Genomic DNA, 25,777 nt, shown 5'->3' on the forward strand with positions numbered 1-25,777 from the left:
TGACATAATTTCCTGGGTGCAGTACAAAAAGGGTTATGCATCAGTTGGGTCTTAATTACAGACAAATATTTATTAAGTGAGCCACGAGCTTTTGAACTACTGAACTTTCTACCCACAGACCGTAAACCTTAACCAGTGCGACTGAATAAATCGGAACTGACTTTAAAATGAGCAAATAAGACAATTTTTTTTTTCTTTTTTTTTTTCTTTACATAAACACGTTCGTGTAATTGACAACATTTTAATACGGACCCCAGTCAATTCACCTTAACCATAATAATAATCTAAACATACAGAAGGTTCTAGCATATTAATATCCACTTTCGTGTCACTTAAGAATCTCAGACAAATGCATTAAGGTTGAAACGCCATTATTTTAGATATTATTTCGTTTATAACTCCTAACAAAAAACCCTATGAATAAAAAAGTCGGGAAAGTCAGATAAACATCAGCAAGCACAGTCCCTTATTATAACTCACAGCCACGATCAGGACAGACACGTGATTTGTCATTTTCCGGTCTTCAGACCTGATCAGCTGTTCGTGCTGATGAGAGTGGCGGACACGCGCGCCCTGGAACGCGCCGAGACACCTGCGCGCCCACGTGAAGCGGCATGGTGCGTTCACGCGGATCCATCATGACCGGTTTGTGTGTGTGTGTGTGTGTGTGTGTGTGTGTGTGTGTGTGTGTGTGTTTTAAACAGATGTCAAGCCAAAAATATGTCCGCCGAGAGGAGGTTGTTCCAACTGGGTCACTCTCTGCTACATTCATTTCAAAATCTCCTTGAAAAAAAAAAAAATATGAAATGTGGCAGAGCTGTTAATGAAAAAGATCAAACCTAAACATGTGGAGTGCTGAGGAGATGCTTAATATAGATATATTAGGTCATGCATTCAGATCAAATGAACCAAATAAGCACAAATCTATCCATGCATTCATCCATCCATTCATCCATACACACATGCACATAAAGGCAACAGTGTTTTTTAAAATGTGTTTATTGGTCATATACAAAATAAAGTAAGTTGTATATCAACAAACATACAGTATATACATCAATAAATTAAAAGACGCCCCGGACTGACTGATACAGTTAATTTCAGCATTAATATACCAATACATTATATTATTTATCTACAAATTCCAAAAAGTACAATAACTTAGTTGATAAATACTTACAATTAAATGGACTTTTACTGTTTGTATAATTCCCATAAAAGTACTGTGACAGAATTCATTACACCCCATTACAGAAAAACAGACAAAAAAATAAAGATGATGATACTTTCTATGATCATTACCTCTCGATTTATAGCTTGAGTACTTTGGAGTAAAAAAAAAAAAAAAAGAAAAAACATTGCTCCTATGATGAGGTCTGTCGTGGACATAGCAGTTTGAGTGATGGAGAGAAAAACAAGGGAGACAATCAGGAAAAAAAAAAAGACAAATGAGAAAAAAATGATAAAGAAAACAAATTGGTCTATAAAAGGGGACAAAGAAAAACGAACTCTCGGAAGTGCTGCATACAAATTGATTTTGCATTAAATGATACATTTCTTTTTGCTTCACACAGAGGAGTGAGAAAGTCAAGCACCAAAAGCTAAAAGAAGCACAGCAAAGTGCCATTAATACAAATGTATAAAATGTCTGACAGTGTTTAGGGGATCCTCGTTTTATTGATTTAGGAGTCAGGAATCTGGAAGAGAAGTCACGCGGTGTGATAAGCATGTCACAAACACCAATGGCAATGATGTTAACTATTACAATAGCAGTGCGATAAGAGGTTAATGATTTAAACTGCCCACGGCGGCCAAATGCAGGGGGAAATCTGGGTTTCTTGGTTAAACCTTAACAAGGGACGAGAGATGTGAAGAATTTGAGACTCATTTGTCTTTGAGAAGAAATGAAACCTTTCAATGCTGCTCCCACGAGGCCTGAAGTGAAAGGCAACTGGGAACGCAACAGAGCAGGCAAGTACGAATAGAAGTCATCGGGTATGATGTGTTAACGCAGCTTGGCGTAGTTAACGCACAACACTTACACTCCACAGGAGGAGAAGTAGGACAAAGTATTGCATTTTTGCACAGCAACAGAAGCGGACACCTGAGACCAGAGCGAGCTCTCAGTCAGCCTGCTGCTTCCTACTGATCTGTCAAAAGAGCCGGTTGTGGCTCGGGGTCAAACGGGTGCGAGTTGGTGGTTACATACACATTGTTCTCAGCAAGGTCATCTCAAGCGAGTGTTTGAGCCAATTCTGGAAGCTGTTTCCAGGATTGTCTCAGTTTGCTTTTAATATCCACAGTGTTCTGCTCCTGGGAGGTAGCGCTATTCTTGAAGGGGCAAAACGAATTGCAAGTGTATTTTCGATTAAAAACACCCAACAGAAGCTGTATTGATGTATCAGAGGATGTTCCAGAAACAGTCTTGAGGTTATTGTTAATCGTTGCATTGTTTAATGTTGATTGTTGCATTAGCTAAGTCGATCAAAATCGCAGCCGAAATGAAACTCGAGCTTGGTCTGACCAGTTACAAAAACACAAACTGAACCGATCGAGCTTGTAGACTTTGATTGCCAGATGGTAATTTATTTCCCATCTTTCTTTATTACTTGACAATGTTGATTAATAAATATTTGAGATGATGTAAAAAGCCTCACTGTTGATTTTCGTAAAAATAAATTGTCTACGACGTAGCATTAGTGGCAGGAATTCAGAAACGATTTCCGTCTACCAGCTGGCAAAGACAATCTACCAGCTTGTGCAGCTCGGCCTGTGTTTTGGCATCTGGTCACCGGATTTTTCAGCAGGAATGCGATATTCATACATGCAAATAAAAAGGCTTTAAAAAAATTAGACAAAAAATTGGACAAGCTGTAGCATTTAAACAAATGGAAAAATGGAAACATCGTACTGTTTGTGGTTACGGGGGGGGAAAAAAAAAAATACAGAAACCCTATCTTCCCTACCGCCCACATTTGCATATAATTCATATGTTCACTTCTACACCAAGTCACCACGACGACAACAACAATGACGTTTGTGAACAAGCCGAACCACCCCGTCCTCCTGGTCGAATGACAGGAAAAGGAGGGGTGCAAGTCTAAAAGTATTAGGCAGTGGCGCTACCTGGAGCACAAGCACTTCCATGAGGAGCACGACATTGTTTCACTAGTAAGCTAGTAGCATTAGGTTAACCCATTAAAAAAAATAAACACACTCTCTCGCTTTCCTTCTCACACACACACACACACACACACACTAACATCGCACAGAACTGCCACAGCCGATAGGAGAAACGCCACCACTGGTTACAAAAGCAACGCCAAAAATGGACCAAAGACTCCATTACAGAACAAATTCACAGATTAACCAGTCAGAGAAAGTTTCATTTTCTTCATTTACACTGATTTCTAATAAAAAAAAAAAGAAGTATAATAAATAGACCTACAATATTTATTTGGACCTAAATGCCAGATAAGTGCAGCTTAAGAAGAGCTCAATATGTTTAAAGCCCCATCATAACTAACAGCAAACCTGAAGTGGACTGAGAATAATCAACAGAGACACTTTGATAACATGATATGATGCAGCCAAGCATCAAACGAGCATTCCTGTGGATTTGTACTGCAGAACTACGCGCATTTAGTAATAGATTCTCATACTGAATTGACATTTCATCTTTCACTGAAAAGATTCATTTAATAGTAGGATTATGGCGGTACTGCTCAGTGGATGTGCCATTTATTTATTTCTTTATTTGAAGATGCAGCCTACTGATAGTGGATTTAAACGGGACGGGATGGGAGCAGTCACGTGCTATCTGGATCTGTGGATTGTCACTCAACTCTGCTTTAACCAGGGTTCCTAAAACACTGGAGAGCCATAACAGTGCTCAGGCTTACGAACACACGTTCATGTGCTGAACATTAAGCCCTTTCTGAGACGAATCAGGTGTGATGGAACTCAGAATCCCCAACCCTGATCTCTAGAGACAGTGTACAGTGTAGGCATGCACAAAGTCAGGGCTGGAAAAACGGAAGAAATAATTAAAAAGTTTGGCTGGTGTAAAGTTTTTAAGGCCTAATTGAGCTTTTTTTGCATTGAACCTACTAACATTTGTTATGAAAAAGAAACTTAAAAGGAATATGAATAAAAAAAACAAAAACAAAAAAATTTCAGTACCATTACTGCATACAGTGCTTGTAGAATATCTTCTCAGCATAATGCGAAAGGTGTGACCCTTCACTTAATGGTTTACATTTGTATTTCTTACATTTAACTAGTGCTGCCTCAACCTACAGCTCAACACATGAACAAAAGGCTTTTCTCCAGTAGAAAAAAAAAAAAAAAAAAAAACTAATACAGAGAGAGCATATTACTACTTCTGTTTCATTTTGCTCATTGAAAAATCAGTGCAGTGTCACTTCCCTGGCATTTAAAAAGAAAATGACAATTAATAATAATAATAATAAAAAAACAGATTACTTTAAATAGAATCTACCATAGAAACAGTTTACACCAAAAATATAAAAAAAAAAAGACACACGTCACAAAAAAAGGGACTTTATCAAACGAAGGTGATGAGACCACAGGATCTTTAACACGCATCCCACAAACCCATGCTGTAGATCCACTTTCCTGAGATTTCTTTTCTTCTTAAACTCACTGTACTTTTTTTTTTGGACAAATACAAAGAGTGAGAATAGTTGTTACTAAATGGGGCACAAAGACCCAGTGTTGCTGATGTCAAGGAAACCGTGTCCGGTCCCTTCGGCATTCGAGTGCCAAAGCACTCGACGCTGCTGCTACACTTTAAACCGCCCGAGACCGCTTTCACACACCACATACAAGCTGAACGCTCACGCAGTTCCCGCCAGGAGAAGCCAACTGTCAAAAGTCTAAACAATTTTATAAAAACTTCATAAAAGATCTCTGACATTTTAACTCAGTACAGGCTGTGTCAAATCAGCTGCACTATGGAGGAAAAAGCTGAAGGATTGTGGGTAACGTGTGTCCATCACCTGGGTTTGGATAAGAAAAAGAAAAGAAAAAAAAAAAAAAAAAAAAAACAGAATAGCATCACATCCAAAAATAGTGAACAGTACCATCACCTTATCACTTACACGTCACACCACACGCGCTAGTCCACAGTTTTACGCGCCTAGTCACTAGAAAAAGCTATCGACTTCAATAGTTAAGCCACTTTTGGTACAATTGCAAAAAAGAGAGATATCAAACAACTTTATAGTTCTTTTTTTAAATGTTTTATAAATAATGTAAGATACTCTATGTGTGATTTTTTTATATAAAATTCAAGACTCCACCATAAAGACAAAGAATCTTAGAATACGTTACGCAACGTCACAGCGACAGATTTTATGGTAAAGCTTGTGAGAGATTGCCGATTTATGCAACCGGATAGTCCCCTTTTCAAATGTCTATTTATTTATTTTTTATTATTATTTAAGAGCAATCTTTTATGATTTTGTCAGTATTAATAATGGGGACAAATAATGAACAAAATGAGTCTCTCTGGAGTTATTGGGAAGCATAAGACAAGGGAAAACACACTAATAACAACAACAGGGTCATACTTCGTGATCAACAAAGACATATAAACAAAATAAGAGTTTTGCCAGCATAAAAACACATGACAAAAATTTCATGAGCTCCACAAAGAAATTAGCAGTTTGACTTTCCACAACATAAAGGTCTTATTGCCTTTGCCAATAAGCTTTTGTTATAAAAAGAAATGAATCCTTTTAAAGTTGACTTGTGGAAAAAAAAGGACTATCCAATCACATAAACTGGTCTCAGTTATCCTGATAGCTACCATACGAATATCATCAGCTGATTCCTCTCGTTTTTTCTCGTCTCGCTTCAGCAGCGGCTGGTCAGTGCACGACATTAGGCAACGGTAAATGGACGCAAAAGCGTGAAGAGTAGAGCGTGTTCAGGACTGGAAGCATCTCGGAGTAGGAGATACACCAGTGCAGGGTCAGTATAAACACAGGAAGAACACTAATACTCCACAATACGTCAGACGTGTGTGTCCTGGACAAGCTCTCTTTCCCGGCTAACTAACCCGGCTTTATAGGATTCGTTGTAAAAAAACAACAACAAAAAAAACGTCTTTATTCCACGTCCTTGTGTTTATAAACATAAGGTGGAGATTAAAAGTGTACAGAGTGTATGTCTGTTTTGTGACCGAGTTCTCTGACACAGGAAAAAGATGGAAGTACAAAACACAGCAAAACAATGAAGTTCAAATATTGCATAAAAACCTGACAAAAATAATACACTTGGGCCCTAAAGTCCAACAATATCATACAAAAAACTAAGTATAAAGACTATAAATCCAGCAATCATTGCAGTCATGTGGGACAAAACAGTTTTGCTGTTTCTTTTTTTTTTAAATACTTGTAATTTCATTCAAATGTGGAGATTTTTCTGGAAGCCCAGTCGTCCTAATTGTCCATGATGGTGGTTTTGATGGTTTCGGAAGCGTGTGTACAGAAATATTCTGTATTGACCAATTCAAGAGGAAGTATCAGCATATGTTAAGGACATGGCCTTCTTAGGTACCTGTCCTCCACGTCAGGCTCCATCTCACAGAAATCTGGAACAATTTGCACCAATTTGACCTCTTATTGATTCTGTCCCGTGCCTAAATCGTGATGCACTGACCAAGCCCATTTCTCTCTCTCTTTCTCCCTCTCCCCTCCTCCTCTCTCTCTCTCTCTCTCTCTCTCCCTACTGGCCTGTACTAAGACCTAGCATCTGTTTTGGACTTGACTATCGTGATGACGCTGGTGGCGCCCACCTTCCCCGGTACGAGTGGCCCAATGACGGAGGCCAGGGACCCTCGGGCGGAAACGGGAGCGTTGCTGATAGGCACCGCAGGTGCGCGAGCGACAGTCCTAGCGAAGCTCTGCAGCGCCTCATATTTGGAGCGCAGGGCATCGAGCTCCACCTTCATGCTGGCGTTCTCTGAAGCAAGCTTCTCCACCTCCTGCTGGAGCTCGGCTTTTTGACGCTCGAGCTCCTCCTTCTGCGTGACACGCTTGACTCGGCAGCTGGCAGCATAGCCACGGTTTTTGAGCGTGCGCCGCCGCTGCTTCAACTGTACAATCTCCTCCTTGGAGAGGCCGCGCAGGTGTTGGTTGAGTTCGCGCACCGACATCGACACCAGCTCGTCGTCTGTGAGGCTAGTGCCATTCTCGCCTGGCTCCCGCTTCACCTACAACCCAAGGGCAGAAAGTGAGTGATGATGGAGAAAATCGTAGAAAATCTTTTAAAACAGTTCAGAAGGAAAAGGGACACACCTTCAAGGCTTTGTTTCCCTTGTTAGTGGTCGTCATGCCACGAGAGCCGCTTGTAAACCACACAGATCTGCGAGACAGGAAACAGATACGTTTCAAACAGTTTTTAATCCACCAGTTCTATAAATCAGTACTGGTTTTACAAACTCATTGCGACCCCCCACCCCCAATAGATGAGTCTTAGATTAAATCATTTTTATATTTAGCTGCAACTGATATGATTTTAAAATAAACTGCACACTAAAGTATTCTCCAGCCACGTGTACCATGGACTAGTTACCTTTCTCTAAAAAAGAAACCTGGAATAGTGAAAGTGGCAGCATGAAACCACCAGCTTCCTGTCTCCAACTTCCTGTGTGGTTCTAGTGGTTGGAAACCTTTACTCAAGTTTGAGAACACCTTTTTTGATGAGAGTTCTGCTCCACGCTGATAGGCTGATGAAGAGCCAAGCAGGGGAGGAGCCGAACAGTATAGAAGGAAGTGGTGGCACAGGCAGCAGGCCAGGGGATTACCAGACAGTAATAAGCTAATTAGACTCAGCTCACTCATTTGTAAAGGGGAGCAGGAGGGGCTTTTCATTTTAATATTTCAACCATTGTTAAGGCATAACCCAAAATTTAGCAACATTCAAAATTTACTTTTTTCTTTTTGAGCTTACAGTTTTAGACAGAAACAAAGTTCTAATTTAAATAAATAAATAAACTAATAATAAATAGTTGTATCTGTTACAAAATATATACTTCAGAACAGCCTTTTTCCATTTGCCAAACACGTACACAAGACTACTGCTCAATATAATCCAGCTGAGCTGTGACAGCTGACTGAACACTTCAAACTGCTCAGCCGTTTTCATTAAAGTGACAGCTAGAAAAACCTAAAGCCGGTCTCTTAGTTCTTCTTTTTAAATTGAATTAGAGGAAGCAGACACCTATTACATGAAACAAAGAAACGGAAAGCAACATGTAAAATGTAAACGAGGTAAATGCTCACGCGAGCGTGCACACACTACAATGGGCTTCATTGAAGTGGGTTCAGGGATGACACCCCTACAGCACCGGGGTGCTCCCATGAAGAGCAGCCATTGTTCCAGCTGCCATCATGGGATCGAGCGAGGATGATTCTGCACATTCCTTCACATCCCTTAGCCTGCACCACGCCTCAAACAGCAGCGTGCAACACTTCTAACAGCCACAAATCACACAAACCCCAGAGCAAACAGAAGGAATAAAGAAGAAGCTGCTTTGACCCCAAAACATGAGCTGGCGCTCAACTTACAGACCATGCCATAATACCTTTAGGTATGCACTGTGTACTAATTAGTAGAACAATCCATACTTATTACAACCCCATTAAACTCAAAGGCAGATTGATTGCAGACTTGGCTTCCTCATCCTTGTAACATTCTTTCCTACTAGTTTCACTGTAATAAGTGAATAATAAACGAGTCAGGCAGGCAAGCAGATTCAACAACCATTGAACAGAAATTCTCTTAAAGCAAACGTTTCATTTGGTAAGCATGTTTCATACAGTATCTACGTCATACTCTTCCGAATCCCACATTCCACACAGTTCAGCTGAGGTGCTGAACTGTGGTTGATGGTGAAACTATTTTTACTGTGTGAAATAATTATCATGCACAGATGACAGACAAGATTTTTTCATAATCAGAAACACAGGTATGTAGAAACGGAGCTAAAAAAGGCGCCAAGGTAAACATTTCAAGAGAAAATAAAGATGCTAGCCAAATAGTTTTAATCCGGGAGGAGAGAAAACTACAGATTATATGTGTGAAAATCCAAGGAGCTCATCAATTTCTGAACAACCACAGTCGGTGTCACCATGATCATTCCCCCTCATTCTGGTGTTTGATGTGAACATTAACTGAAGCTTCTGAATTGTATCTGCACTGCACTGCTGTTGGGTGTTTAGCCGACTGGAGCAATACATACAGCATGCAGGTGTTCTTATTAAAGTGGACAGTGTGTGTACATACTTACAGTACATTTCCAAAAACCATCTAGTATTGTACAGCATATGATTAAAGACCACTGTACTCCATTATTAAATAAGCGAGGCTACTTTTCCCCATCACTCCACAGTACTGGTTTCTCAACATCAGATTTTAAAAGCCTGGAATTTGCATTTCACACAGAAAGGGCTTTTCAAAGAGGGCTTTTCATTTATTTAAAGCCGTCATTCATTGGGAGGACACGAGCGAAGTCAGACGCCGTTGACCTTCGTCTCAGTAGTAAACACACCCAGTGCATATTAAGAGATTAAGGGCCTGTGTGTGTGTGTGTGTCTGTGTGTGTGTGTTGGAAGGAGTCATTTCCTGGCAGAAGCTCTCAAGATGCGTCTGCATAAGTCCTGCCACCAACTACACCCATTTCCAGCACCGGATCACAGGGGGACACCTACAGCTCCGAGTAATGAGAACCTACTAATCCCAGAAGGTCCTATACAAGAGTGTGAGCAAGAGAGATAGACAAGTGTGTGTTTTATCCTGCACAGGCCAGCTGAAATCCCTCCGTATGAAGCAGTGCACTGGGCCACAGGCTCAGAATTAGGCTGATTAACCTGTCCGTCATCATCTCAGCCTGCAAACGCAACAAACAGTGACACAGCATGGCAAGAATGGATCCATTTTGTTACGTTTAACAGTTTTGCAGAAAAAATAAATAAAATAGCCCTTTTGTTTGGTTATTCATTGCCCATTCTTAAAAAAAAAAAAAAGAAAAGAAAAACGAGTATCACAATTACCGTAATTTCCGGACTATAAAGCGCACCCATATATAAGCCACACCCACTGAATTTGACAAAGATTTTTATTTTGGACATAAATAAGCCGCACCTGTCTATAAGCCGCTATAATTGTCTACACTGAAACTAATGAACTTTACACAGGCGTTAAAGAAAGACAGTGTCTATTACACGGTGTAACGGGTGAAATATGTTGTGGCTCATTTAAGAGCAGAGCGGCATTTTGGGAATAGCCTGGCGCCGTATTTTTCTGCTATTACTGCATGTGTGCAAGACCGAGAAATATGTTCTTATTATTTTCTAATGCTCATTTCTAAGTTTCTTTGACTTACCCATAACGCTGTTGCCAAGTAAAATAAAAAAGCACGAGTTTTGGAAACCTGTCTGTGCTTATATGATTTCTGTTGCAACTGGAGTTAGGGAGCTCTCCCATGACCCAGACTCAACGTGTTACAACGGCTTGTATCTAAACAGTAGCCGACCAAGTAAGTCATTGTTCACGATCTTCCTCCTTTCTTTCACAACTATTTCTCTCTCGTTTATTTTTTTGGCATCATCGTGCGTTTAAAAAATATATTTTTTTCTCCCGATGCCATGCAGCTCAGAACACAGTTGAGGTGCGTTTTTTCGTTTCTGTTCGGAAATTTCATTGGTCTAATGTTATAGGGTTCAGTTTTTTGGCTTAAAGTTTGTGAACCCAGGAAAAATCCATAAATTAGCCGCTTTGTTGTTTAAGCCGCGGGGTTCAAAACATGGGGAAAAAGTAGCGACTTATAGTCCGAAAAATACGGTATACACTTTCTGGCCAATTTAATAGGAACAACCTTTTCACCTGGCTCACTCATCCAAATCCAATCTATTCAGTGTTAGCGCTATTCTGTATTTTTTCCACAAAGCAGCTTATCGGAAATTTCAATATAACTGTATCCCTGTCGTGCAAATTTGTGCATTAATATAATCAGTCAATCACGTGGCAGCAGCACAATGCATTCAATCATGCAGATGCTGGTCAGCAGCTTTAGTTTATGTCCAAATCAAACATCAGGATAATGTGGATAAATAAATGTGGTCTCGGTGACTTTAACCGTGGCATGATTGTTGGTGCTAAACAAGCTGGTCTGAGTATTTCAGAAACATGCTGATATCCTGGGATTTTCACACACAACAGCACAAAGTATAGGCACAAAAACCAAAAACATTCAGTTAGGGGCAGTAATGTGAGTAGAAATGCTTTGTTGGTGAGAGAGGTCAGAGGAGAATGGCCAGATTTGTTCATAGCTCAAAGCAAGGTGAAAATAACTTAAACAACCTATATAGCTGTAGCAAGCAGAATGTAGATAGCTGAGAACTGGATAAAGACTAGCTGACATTTTTTGCATCTTCAACAGTCCACGTTCAGTGGCTAAATAATTGCATGATTGCGCAGGTGCACAGGTGTTTATCTAATAAACTGGTGTATGCATGACAACTGTTCGTGTCATCAGATTAATGTGCATAACAAACGAAACAAAATAACTGTAAGGAATTATGTAATATTTTTTGTTTGGTCAACCGGCTTGTAAAGCAGCCAGAAAAGTGGAAAAAATGGCAGATTTCATAGTCTGTGCAACAGATTTATGCGAAGTGGCACGGAGTAAAAATAACCCAAATCTAATCAGATTGCAATACCAGAGCAACTAGCAAACAAACATAAAGACAGTTCCCCTCCTGCATTCTTTCACTCCACTGTTTTTGAGCAAAAGCATCGCTACACAATAGACCGGATTAACACGCACCAACCTGGGGGGGAGGGGCTTCATCTTTATCGGGCCTCGTTTTATTTCCCTAGTGCCCGACTCCCATCCCCCATCAGCCACTGCTCTGTTAGTGCCGCCAGCCAACGACCCACCCCCCTGTACCATGCACCAGCCTGCCACACACACACACACACACACACGCTCCTTACTCCACCAGCGAGTCCATTGAGAACACCAAAAAGGTTAGGATGATTTAGGACAACATGTGTAGACGAACGAGGGAAAAAATAAAAAAAAGGGACACGTCCATATGGTGCACGCAGCGGGCAGCGTCTAGCCTAAATTTCAATTTCAACCCACGTGGACTAAATAGTGCAGCATGCAGCGATTGGTCGCTACGTTTGAGCAGCTGTTCTGTGCCAGATCAGACTGGTGTCTTCAGCAAGAGGCTCAAAGAGGAGATAATAAAGAGACAGTAGCAGAGAGAACTGTAGAGTAACACACACACACACACACACACACACACACACACACACTCAAAAAATATATAGTGGGAATTGACTTTGAAAATGTATGAGAGATCACACAAGAAGGACAGAAGGGCAACATTGTAACTCCTTGCTTTAATCCAACCACCTACACACACACACACACACACACACACACACACACACACACACACACACACACACACACACACACACACATTTACCCACCCACTCACCCACAAACACAAAACACACCCCCCCCCACACACCACTTATGGCGATTCTGTTTAATATTCCTCTGTGAGGAGAGGTCACAGACAAGAAACAGACATCTTCCCACTGCACCAACACACCTCATTACCTCTGATAAAGGACTTACACTCCTGTGAGGGTGTGTGTTTCAGCAGCACACGTGCTGTAATGGAATTATTCTTTCCATTAGTTCATGATAACGACTGGAATGAACACTGAAGTCACGATTTTGCCTGATCAATTGCAATAGAAAAAAAAGCAGCTTTTATTTTCATGTTGCTGTTTAAAATAACTGAAAAAGCACACATGCAGTATGAACTAAAAAAAACAAACAAGAAAATATGAATAAATACAAAGACTCACAGAGTTAAGCAATTTCTGTTTAAATGAACAGCATTGGATTTAATGTTTATTTGTTTTTGGAATCTATTAATTAACATAAATAAATAGTATTTACATATATACATATATAGTTATCCAGCCGTAGTGGGGTGTGGGGGTGTGTGTGTGTGTGTGTGTGTGTGTGTGTGTGTGTGTGTGTGTGTGTGTGTGTGTGTGTGTTTGTGTGTGTGTGTGCGCACGTGCGTGTATCTTAGAAGAAATCAAACATTTCTGAGAAAGATGAAGATGAGGAAGAGTGTGCTGAGGTGGTCATAGTGGTCTTTTGCAGGCATATGCTAAATTCTTCTCCATCACCCCTCACACTGCAGACATCTCTAGAGGGAAGTCTCTCACTCACGGAACAAAAAACAGGTCTATAGAAGCCCACGAAAAGACCGAAAGAGACAAAAGGAGGAAGACAAAAGAAAAGTTAAAGCCAGGAGCTATAGAGAGAGAGTGAGAGATAGAGCACACAAGAACCCGTGTGTGTGTGTGTTGGAAGGGGGTTGGAGGAAAAGAGCCTGACCAAAACTGCATCATCAACACATTTGTGGGAGCTTAGAGGCCGGGGAGGAGGATTGGGGTCGCGCCGAGGGGAGAAAAGCCCTGAACTCAGCAACCAACGCAACTAAAACCGCCAATTAGAAAAAGTTCCTGCGCTGATCCTCCGTTACAAAACTGCAAAGCTGTCAACACGCCACTCGGCTATTGCTGAGACAACCAAACGAGGCCAGTAAGGGCCAGGTGGGGGGATTCAACAAAAGAGGGATGGTGGAACAGACGGAGGAGGAGAGTTCACCGGAGATGGGGAATAATGGAGGCGTGTGATAGTCTGCGTTTGTTTGGAGTACAAGTGTGTAATTAATTAAACAGAAGTTTGGCCTCTGGAGTAGGATGTCTAAAGTAGTGGTTTCCACTACCAGTCCCTGTTCATGCACTTCACCATGATCTGCCTCACAGAGGGTGCGTCTCCATTTAAAAAGGTGTGTTAAACACGCTGCATCCTAGGATGTCCCGAGTGACTCCACTACATTTGGGTCAGTGAGCACAAATTCTTCTTCTAAGCTGTGGAATCAACGCTGACTATGTAACTGACAAAGCCAGACAGAGTGGGTACACGAACAGAAGATGGAAGTGGCATAATAATGTTGTTTAAAGTAAAAAATAAACGTTTTAATTTAAGCCACCAGCAGTTTCAGCAAGTGGGGCAATAGAAATTGTCATTGTCTTATGTCTGGGAATGGGACAGCTATCCATAGACAGGAGAGCAAGAGAGCAAACACTGCCCATACAGTCTGGTTCGGAGGGATGGCATACTTTCTCTCCCGGTCAGTCACAGTCTCATTAGCCAATTGTGGCATTTTTTGAGGTGGTGTTTGCAGAACTGGACAGGATAGTGCTTTCCACCGAGTGTATTACACTCCCCCTGTAAAGCTACATAATCTGCATAAACTTGAAAATGCATCTACTATCCGAAAACGCTTCGTTCGTGTTTCTATTTAACAAGCTGTGTTTAGGTACACCAAAGTCTTACATGTGGACATACGAGAATTATTGCTGCTTGAGAAGCATATGAGAAGTGTTGCTTTTCTCCCTAATTTGCATCCTCCTGAAGAGCTGCTTTTCAATTTATACAAGCCGAGATTGTCCAATCAGCTGGACTGGTTGCAACATAACTAACCAATTCCAGCACAGGAGGTATTGCTGAAATATGGATTAGGAATAGAAAATAAAAGAGAGATGGAGCTCTATGCAAATGTTGTATTCTGAGTTCACTGATAGATTTCTGGTTTTAAATTAAGTACTGAGTGTATTGATGGACTGGGGCTAGTTGGTGCCTCTCAGTCTTGCCCACTCGGTGTAGCAAAAATCATCAGGAGGATCAGGAGTAAAAATTCTTTATGATGTGACCACTATGTGTGGCTGGAATTCTAAAAAGTATACTTGGCCTTTAAACCTGGGTGGGGGAAAAAAAGCTTACCTATATATCCATTTAACAGGAATAGCACTAGCTGTTTACCTGTTAGATCATTTAAGCAGGATATAGCAGTCTTCTTCATACAGAATTTATGACACTGAAAGTCACATTATTGGGTAATTTAGAAGGCTATCTAGAACAATCTACGATTTGCATGCTTTTTTGGTAAATGGGAGGAAACCAGGGAGCCTAAAGCAAACCCACATAGACCCAATGAAAAAACATGAAACTCCACACAGTCAATAACGCAAGCTCAAGATTGAACCGGGAAGCCTGTAGAGAGGCGAGACTGCAACTCTATCCGGGGCACCTACTGTTGTATGAGGAGCAGTTATGAGAATATGAGGCTTCAGGTATCTTGGAAGAAGTATGCGTAATCCTTCACCCTGCTAGACTGGAAATGAGAACTAATTTAAGAAAAGATTTAACAAAAATGTATACAAAAAAATCTTATGTCACATAATGTACACAGATACAGCATTCATTTTAATAATACTTGTATTAATGTTTAATGATTGTTACCAGTGCCACAACACATCCCTATAATTCAGGCAAAAGCACAAGAAATACTCTAATTCTGGCTGTGTGGGTGTGTTTGGTTCCTTATATGGGCCATGTTTAGCCTTATTAATCCTGTCTGATGCTCTCCTATGAAGTGCACATGTCATTGGCAAGTTCCTGGTAAGCATAGCTCTATAATGCACCAGTTCAGCACGCACACACACACACACACACACACACACACACACACACACACACACAGAGAGAAAAGGGATTTGGTTCGCTGGAGAGCCGCAGCCGTATCGTTCCTATTATAACAAATGAATCATAGGACTGAACTGTAAGGCCTGACAGGGTGTAATAAACATCATAAAACTCAGGTGCTTGTGTATCCCCTGAATGCAGCTCAACTCCTGATCTTCAGACAAAAGCACATCTGTGAGCCGCCATTTCTTAGAAGAGTGCTGAGTGACAGAAGCTACTTTTTAGTGGTCTTCCCTCTCACCCACATTTCTGAATGCAGTCTGGATATATCGATTAGAGACAGCCTCTCTGCTCAAGTGTGAAGTGAATAATTGAAGAACGAGCGAAACAGAAAAACAGAAAAAGAGAATAGAAGACCACCTGGATAATGCAGGACACGGAAATATAAAGGCAAGTAGAAAAAAAAAACCAAGAAAACGACACCAAGACAAAACAAGTTATATTAAAAAATGTAAAAAAAAAAAAAAAAAAAAAAAAAAAAAAAAAAAAAAAAAAAAAAGTGGGTAGGGTTTAAGGTTGGATGGAGAAGGAAAGCCTTTCTATCTACACACTTTCTCATCTCAGGTATAAGTGTGTGATGGCAAAAATTTCCTAACACAAGCACAAAAAAGTGCAATGTCAGGAAGCGGCTGTGTGCATTTTTTTTATTTAGTAAGGGTTTTTTCCAGTAGTGAAGCTCGTAGGTTAATTTGCTCCCCCACCCACCTCTTTATAGGCACACTGAGATAAAGTTAACTAAATCTTATTTTTTCCTCTGATCCTCCAGGTCAGCACAAAAAGCAGCAACGGATGAAAGAAATAAACAAGCCTGAAGATGGATTGTGTGTGTGTGTGTGTGTGAGTGTGAGTGTGAGAGAGAGAGAGGGAGAGAGAGAGAGAGAGAAAAAGAGAGAGAGAGAGAGAAAGCGCAAGTTAAGCTCCGTGCAGTTTCTTAGATTTGTCTGAGAAGTACTGTGTTAATCTTCACACCAAACACAGGAGCTGGGCTGATAAGTACAGAAAGATAAGCAAGGAATAAAACACTTGGGAGTATGCTGCTATAGGAAAATAATCAAAGACAGAGTGGTATAATGTTGAGCTCAGTAGCAACTAGTTTTATAACCATAAAGACTGTAGAAGACTGTAGAAAGAACATTACTTATAATCTTATACTCCAATACTCGTTAGTTCTCACTCTCCAGTGTTCTGTATTGTTGAAAGATTTATGATCAAACTCTTGATGTCACCCAAATGAGGATGGGTTCCCCTTTTGAGTCTGGTTCCTCTCAAGGTTCCTTCCTCATTACATCTAAGGGAGTTTTTCCTTGCCACAGTCACCACGGCTGCTTATCAGGGATAAATGAACACCATTCACCTTAACTGTTGATTTCTGTAAAGCTGCTTTGAGACAATGTCTGTTGTGAAAGGGCTATAGAAATAAACTTGACTTATAATGCAGCTTAGATGCTCGGCCAGTTACTGTTACCAGCCTGATGAGGATTGTTTTTTAATAAAAGCCTTATCCAGAATTATTTGCCCAACGGTTACAGTTTTGTAATTTACTAACAAACAACACGTTCTTCATGGTGGAAAATGTAAAAAGCACTGACACTTGGGAATCCTTCAAAAAGTCTTTTTCCAAAGTCTCTGTTTGCAAAGAATGTTACCTCTCTCTCTCTCTATATATATATATATATATATATTATTACATTTTGCAGAGCATCCACCATATGTCCCTGTCCTAACCCACAGGTTCTGACCACTCGGATTTCTGAATTCAACATCGTTGTGGTAGAACCATCTCGAACTCTTTAAAACAGTGAGATTTACAGTAGTGGTGCAGGATTTCAGTGTTCAGATACCTTAAAATTGCTACCATTCTGCATTTTAAATGATTTATATGATTTATTTATGATTTCCGATTTCCCAACATCATCTACTACTGGGGATCTGAGTACAGTGAAGTGCAGAGGTATTTATTTATACTCCCTGTGGTTTCTTCAAAAAGAAAAAAAAAAGATTTTTTTTTTATTTTTTTATTATTTTACAAATTGCAAGGCTATAAAAACACACTATAGGGAATGCCCTACAACATGACAACATTCTAAAACACAAGGCAAACAAGTCTGAAACAAAGTTTTGCCTTAGCCCTGTACGTCTCCAGACCTGATCCAAAGTCTTGACAGGCTTGTCAGAGAGTTACATTACAACTGCAAGACTCCAGAAGTTGCTCATAAAACAGTTTAAAGAGTGAATTGTACACTTTGTAAAACTGTAAAACAAAGGAATAAATGTCTTTTCTTATTTGTATTTTTTTTGTGGTTTTTATTGTTTTTTGTTATCATCAACTTTAATCTATAGTTAATGGTTTTGGTTGTTAAATTGACTATTAAATTATCAAACCTAAATTTATAAACACAATCCAACATTTCCCATCAAAGCCACGCCCACAAAACATCCACACTCTGCCTAGGTTAGGAAGCCTGAATGCCAATGCAGGGGGTAAAATATAAACCCCTTTTTTTCCTGATTGATTGGATGATGGTAGTTTGTGTTATTTCTTGTTCTTCTGATTTAAAACCCAGAGCACCACAGATACCAGAGTTTTTTTTCTCTGAATTCATTTGTTTGACATGGAAATAAAAGTGCACAGACATTAAAATGAAGACACTGAATCTTGTATTATCACTCAGGCGAAGTTTTACACACCTACAAACAAGCTGCCTAGAAATCCTCATTTCCGTGAACTTCACTGTTTTCACATTTCAACCTAGTATCCAGACCATGACACTAAAAGTCAGCATGAGTCAGCAGGAGCTCAGTTACGGACAGCGATACGTAACAGTTTTACAGGATAGCCTGTGGAGTCTATTTGATTGCGCCCACAGATGAATGTTCAGTCTGGGAGCGAATGTGATCATGATAGACAGTGTTGCTCAAAGTCCTTCTCATAACATGACTAGCATTGACTATTTCCAGCATTTAAATAGCACCATGAACCTGCATCCCACCATTACTACCATCACCCACTCTGCTCTCTTCTATCCATCTTTTCACAACTCCATCTTTTCCTTACGCTTCTTTACGATGATCTTAATTTCTCCGTTCATATTCAAGCTCCCTTTCTTCCTCCATTCTTTCCCAGAAACTTCTTTAAAGGCATCATAGAACTTACCTCATCTGAGCACAAAGTTTTTTGTTTTTTTTATAATTATAACCTCTTCTATTCAGATGCGTGTCCATTTAAAACTTTCAGACACCTGCTTGTCCTTGACAGGACTTATAACCACAAACAAACATGGCCCTTCTCTCTCCCTCGTTCTCCATCTGTGTGTTTTCGAAAGAGTTTCGGCCGCCCTGTTTTCTCTTTTTCGCAGTGTTTCGCAGCTGGAGCATGGCAGGAGCAGCGTGCCACTGCGGGTAAAAACTGCGGCATATTGCTGGTGAGATGATGCAACTCGGAGACATTCAGCCCAGCCCGGCAGTCCAAGAAAGCCTTCAATGCCACGAAAAAAACAAGACCTTATGAATATCCACATTTCACTGTGCAACCCAACTGGGTCAAATAAGATGTCGTGACTAAAATTCTCTCTGCAATATACAATGAGCAGAAAGTAGCTAGTATTCTTTAAAACTTTTCTGCTTGTGAACAGCTATTAATATGTGCCGAGTAAAAGATAGTGATGCAAAGCTTTCCAAGAGTGATTCATTCATGCCTTTCTCTCTGAAAAGAAATTCTAAATCTGATTTTATCCTTTTTTACAGGTGGGAAAGAGGACCTTTAAACACACAATTAAAGTATATTTCCGAGATTAATTAAGGAGAATAGCTTTAAGCAGAGCTTTTAACACAAACTATTATTAAACCCCTGATTTGTTTTCCTCCAAATGACCTTTATTGTGCAACTCAAACACACCACAGCAAGAAATTCCTCAAACAGCAGTTTGTGACAAATGAGTGTTGTGAAATATGCAAGATTCCCCACTGAAATCACCGTTAAATCGCGCACAGCTCTCTCTTCTCTTTCCTTTATGAAACAGGAGAGAGAAATGCGATAGATATTCTACTGCAGAGGAGAGATTACGCGTCTTACAACCTATTTCATCTTCTTACAACCTATTTCATCATTACTGAGAGCGTGCCAGAGCAAGAGTGAGAGAGACAGAGTGGAAAAAATAGACTCTCCTGATCCCCCCCACCTCCTTCCTCACTGCCACCCCAAAGTCCTCTTCCCTCCCTCCCTCCTTTGTCTGTCGTTCCCTCTCTCGAGACCTTCGGTCCCTTTATCTTGTGGAAGCTTTCAAACTTGTCCCTCCGGATCCCTGGCGCGTGCCTACACACAGTCGGCCATGGAGCTCCACACTCTCGGCGATAGAAAACTCAACAGCGATGGGTTGGATGTGTAAATATTGTTATTGGTCGATTCAAAAACCAGTCACAGTTAATTAGAATGGGCCGGGTGCAGGAAAGAATGCTCACGTTGGACACTGTTGCCATGGCGGGAAAACGTGCACAGGTTAAACACACATAAGTTAATGATCACCTTGAGCACGTATTTACTCTATGCCACCCTGACAAATAGCAGAAGAAAGCCTATAAAGATGTAGCTCATTAAACTTCCTGATAGTGTGTGGGTGTGAAAGTCTAGGTTACATGACGGGTGCTACACACATAAGCATAAAACAACTTCTGACACAGAAGTGTGTTGGGGTGCAACTATGTGCGTGCATGTGTGTGCGTGCATGTGTGTGCGTGCATGTGTGTGTGTGTGTGTGTGTGTGTGTGTAAACAAGGCGTGATGAGGCAGAGAGCTCTGGCAATTCCTTCACAAATGGTGATAAATCTGAGGTTCCTAACGACGTGCGCCATTCATTCGTCCTCATAACTGCAGCCACTAAGCATATATTTATTAAACGGGACGAGGACAGACAGAAAGCAGCGCCGAGACGGGAGGAGAAAAGAAAGGAGGTTGGCGCATCACTCACTCCCGAGAACTTTACGGCAAAAAAGAAAATGTGCCGCTGAACCTCATTAATAAATTAAGGTTGCTCTTCCAAAAAAAGACAGATGACACATTTTTCAGTGCCTCGCCAATTTCCAAATCTGCCTGCCTCCCTCTTACTACACCTGGTGTGAAGAGAAATTAAGGAACAATGCTTCATTGCTTCTTTCTGTTACAATAACACAAGCCGACATGACTATGACCCAGGAGCTCTAGAGAATGTAACTTAACATAAATCAGCAGTGACGGTCATTTTAGTCATTGTCATCATCTTTGCTCTGGAAGTGAAAAAGCAGAAGAGGAGTAGTGTTAAAAAAAAAAAAAAAAAAAAAGAGGTTAAACTACCTGTTAGCAGAAAGAGGAAGCATAAAAACTGCCATCTGTTGCAAAACTCGTACTGTAAATGCAAACCATCATATTTCTTTTTTTTTTTTTTTTTTTTTTTGTGCAACGATGATGCAAGAGTCGCATTTTTTCCTCCGAAAGTTGCATGTACAGCATTCAGCACTGGGAAGTAAGCAATAAATAAAAAAATAAAAAAACACTAAGTGAACACACATTCGAACATCTGGATGAAATGCTGCAGTATCACAGAGGAACCAGGTTTATTTTATTTATTTTTTTGCATTAAATACTTGTAGCTTTTCGGCCTGGAAATCTTTTCGAGAAGAACTCGACCTCGAACGAGTTCTACACAAAACAGAGTGAACACAAAAGTCAAAAAAGAATTTTTCTGAATGAAAAGAGAGAAGGAACTAAAACGTGCATGCATGGTTTGGAGCATATATCAACACTTTGAAACACTCTTACACACATGCTCCAAAATCCTGCTGCATACGTTTAACACTTCAGTCTAATCAAACTCATAAAATAGCTAGCTAAGTAACAAGTGAAAATGCCATCTGTCAAGTGAGGAAGCATTTTGGTTGCTTCAGCAATTTTTTTTCTTGAGGGAGTGAAAAAGAGAGGGATCGAGTGAGTGAGAGAGTGAGAGAGAGAGAGAGAGAGAGAGAGAGAGAGAGAGAGAGAGAGAGAGAGAGAGAGAGAGAGAACGAGAGAGAGAATGCCTTGAAGACAAAACCGTTCTTGTTCTCCTTCGTCTCAAGCCGGCCCCATCGCACATTCTTAATCTTATCTCTCTCTCTCTCTCTCTCTCTCTCTCTCACTGTTGGCTTTTCTGTTCAGCCATCAGCACATTCTGCCCATCAGCATCGGTCAGTGCTCAATTAAGCCAGAGAAAGTGAATGTGGAGCAAAAATTGCGCTGCCTAAAGTGCAGCCTAAGTACTCGGCTGATCAAATTACACTTGTTCCTCTGCCTCTCAACCGGACCATTTGTGCTGCTAATTGCAGCACCGCCACAAATTACAATTCAAATTTTATCAGACGATTTGGGGATAATATGCTGGATGTGGCTCTTAAAAGGGAGGATGTCTCTCTTGCAAACTCTCTTTACATGTTACTACTGTAAATCAATCCACTAATTGATTTGTAGAAAGAAAAGAAAAAAAAAACAACACACAAAACAAAAAAAACTAAACATTGTGGCAATTAGTTGCAAGTCTCTGGGCCTTTCGTCTTTCTATCATTAGGAGTGTGGCTGTCTGTGAATCATGACAGACACTGACACTCGTTTATCCTTTATTGAGATTTTATAACAATGAGATAGACTTTCTAGAAAATACAACAATCCAAAACAATGCTAACAATGGATTTGTGTTTTATTGTTTCCAGTCATGTCACATATACATACAGAACTTAAGCTGGTAAATTAAAAATTCTTAGGCATTTACAACATCCTTCTCCAAAAGTTAAAGAAATGAACACAGAGGCACCCGAGTGCCTACGTGTCCTCAACACACAGAGACTCCTCATACCCACACTTCAGTCCCAAACCTCAGACTCGGTGACTGATAAATCAGCGTCTTAACCCCCCGATGCCATAACGACTACAGACCCATCAAATCTAAATGAGAGACGAAAATAAATCCATAAACAACAATCAAGAAATCAGGAGAGTAATGTTTTTTGATCACATGCCTTCAGTCTGTTTGGCATTTTGCACAAAATAGCTGCTACACAGGCAAATGGAAAAAAAAATTTAAAAATAAAAAAACCTCATGGGTGAAGTGTGAATTTATATCCCTGCTGCTGCTATAACAAGCGACCTCACACAAAAACAACAGACATCATGACCACGGGCTACAACCTTCTAGAAATAGTACGCTTCACATCATCGTGCTATTATTAGCTACCTAGTTACTACTACGTTGGCAAACAGGGTGGGATCCTGCCTGTCATTTTCAGTTCCTGGTGGGAAATAACAAGCTAGCTAACTCTGAAACCTGCTCCATGATATCTCCTGTCTTAATGTTTCCTCCGGTCTCGGAGCAATGGGACTCAAGTGAGTTGAGGATGCGAGATGAGATGAGATAAGATGAGATGAGATAAGATGAGATAAGATGAGATGAGATGAGATGAGATGAGATGAGATGAGATGAGATAAGATGAGAGAGATTCTTTTTTGTTTTGTTTATTTTTAAACCAGATTTTAACCATGGAATAGAATCAACGTTTAATATTACATGAACAGATAGATCAATGTATGGATGTATCTGTGTAAATGCATTAATGAATATATGATATATGATAAATAAATAAATAAATAAATAAATATACACACACACACACACACACACTTCTGTATTTGTCACGTTCTTGCTACGTATGCAATCATACGTACACATGCACACACACATATATATATATATATTGTTTGTGTGTGTGTAGGTGTGTGGCCTCAAAAACGATCGTATTACATTCTTCCCTACAGACATCCAAACAATCACATCTGCAAACACCTGGACTAATTGTTCCGGAAAACAAGCTCCGACTTACTCCAGTAAATGTCCCCTGTCCCCTGTGAAATCCCCTTTGTGTAGCGGTTGGAGGACTGGCTGTCCAGCCGAGACAAGCACGGCGCGGCTCGGTTTGACCCCGTGATGAAGATCGTGATGAATCAGCACGGCTTAGAGCGCCTTTAAATAATCGAAGCCATTCGCCTGTCGCTTTCGTAACACACTGACACTGACACACACTGACACACACAATAACAGAGGGAGAGGGAGAGAGAGCGCGAGAGAGAGAGAGAGAGAGAGAGAGAGAGAGAGAGGGAGAGAGAGAGAGAGGGAGAGAGAAGGGAGAGAGAGACGAAACGCCAAAGCGTGCGCACTCAGCAAAACAGATCCGCAAGCCAGCGAGTCTGACACGACGCGCGCGCCTGTGTGTGAGTGTCAGCTAACTCAGGTCCTTTCACCTCGCTCCGAAATTGAAAGCCGAACGAAACAAACGGCGCCTTCACTCACCGAATGGGACCCGGGACGCGTCTCAGTCTCTGGCACCGGTTCAGAAGTACAAGTTCGAGTCGGCGAAGGTGAAGTTTTTTTTTGCCGACGCCGCTTCGGAAATTGTTGTAACACTCCCACCTTCTCCTTGTTGATCCGCTTTCTCTTGTGCCGAGGAGGCCAGACGTCATATGATGTTTGGTCACGTGGTTTCATTCATGAAGGATCTACGCAACTTGGAGAGGAAGTCTTAAAGGAACAGGTGCACTGAAATGAAAACGCCACCTGTTTGCTTAGGTACAATGTGAAGTGCATTCAGGTGCTTTCTTTTCTTTTTCATTTCCATCATGTCCAAAAAGTCTCTGCTATATATATAACTGAGTCGTGGTAATCCAGACTCTCGGTTACTGATCAGAAGGTCAGTGGTTCAAGCCCCAGCACCACCACTCTGCCCTTGAGCAAGGCCCTGTTCCGAGAGCTGCTGAGATGTGTGAAGAATTTATGTTTATTGTTTATGTGACAAATAAAGGCATACAAATGCCTATGTTTGTTTCGATAACAACTTTTCTTCATCATCAACATATTATACTTGTATGAACACACGAAATGTCACATTTTTATATCAAGATTACATATCATAAATATCGCAAAAAAAGCATATAAAGCAATGGATACATAATTATAATTTACTTTATCCTTTTATGGTTCAATAGTACATCTTTTGTTTATGAGTCATGAACAATTGTAACACATTAGTTATTACAAGTTTATTACAACTGTAAAAAAAAAATAATAATAATAATAAAATAATAAAACAAAGTATGTAATTTTTCCTACCCTAAGATTTTTGGGCTCAAATTCTTGTTTAATGCTGATTACACCCCACCCCCTTATATAAAGATGCAAGAATTTAGTTACAATTTGGTAATCATTTCTATTAGGTTACACTGGTCGGATTAAATTGGCATCCCCAAATACCAAAATGTTATGTTAAATAATGTTTAAATAAAAAAATAATTTTAAATGAAATGTAAATTTAAATTAAACTATTTTAATTAAATAGTCTTTTAACATTTTTGTTTAATTGTCATGTAATCAAAAAGCTAACCAGAGCAGGCTATAGAGAGGAAAATTAACTCTTCTTTTTCTTCTTTCTTTTTTCTTCTTCTTCTTCTTCTTCTTCTTCTTATTATTATTATTATTATTATTTTTTTTTTTTTTTTTTTTTTTTTTTATTATTAAGATGCATATCCACTTCTTTTTTATAAGGATATATTTTTGTTGACTTTGTTGGCACTCTTATGTCAATGTGAAAAGTACACTTTTATTGCAATCAATCCAAAGAAAAGTGTTTGTGTTTTACTTTAAACAGCAGCAAAAACAACAGTGTACAGTATGTTTATGTTAATGATATGTCTCTGATAATTCTATCAGAATGTTGAAATGGACACATATTGTCCATTTTAATCCAACAATGCTCAGATTAATAAAACAAAAAAGTACAACAGTTCAAGTTTGAAACTAGGCGTATGAAACTAAACTTAATACCTTAGACATTAATACCAATAAATGGAGATAGAAGTAATGCACTGCAGCTTATATCAATAGTGTGTTACTGTGACATATGTGACATATGAAACATATGATTTGTCACGGGTACTGATGCATATCCAAATAAAAGTTTTATTCTTCACTGATATATTGACCAGTTAATAAATAATTAATATATGCTCCTTATTTTTATTTGTATTTCTTCAAAATGAATAGTTAC

The 25,777-nt window shown here is 40.0% G+C and overlaps 1 protein-coding gene across 2 annotated transcripts; it reads right to left on the reverse strand.

Annotated features, from left to right (window-relative positions):
• Nucleotides 1-981: 981 nt before the first annotated feature.
• mafgb (v-maf avian musculoaponeurotic fibrosarcoma oncogene homolog Gb) lies at nucleotides 982-24,850 on the reverse strand. 2 transcript variants are annotated; one of them, XM_083557904.1, is made up of 3 exons: nucleotides 24,028-24,850; nucleotides 7,326-7,392; nucleotides 982-7,240 (listed from the first exon to the last, which is right to left on the reverse strand). In XM_083557904.1, exons 1-3 carry the CDS (start codon nucleotides 24,195-24,197, stop codon nucleotides 6,767-6,769), a joined length of 711 nt encoding a protein of 236 aa, XP_083414030.1. In that variant the 5' UTR covers nucleotides 24,198-24,850; the 3' UTR covers nucleotides 982-6,766. The 2 variants fall into 2 exon arrangements, with proteins under 2 accessions (XP_083414030.1, XP_083414031.1); XM_083557905.1 differs by lacking the exon at nucleotides 24,028-24,850 and adding an exon at nucleotides 23,561-23,841.
• Between the last annotated feature and the right edge of the window lie 927 nt (nucleotides 24,851-25,777).

Source organism: Silurus aristotelis (genome assembly GCF_946808225.1).
Source record: "Silurus aristotelis genome assembly, chromosome: 13".
Taxonomy (NCBI): Eukaryota; Metazoa; Chordata; class Actinopteri; order Siluriformes; family Siluridae; genus Silurus; species Silurus aristotelis.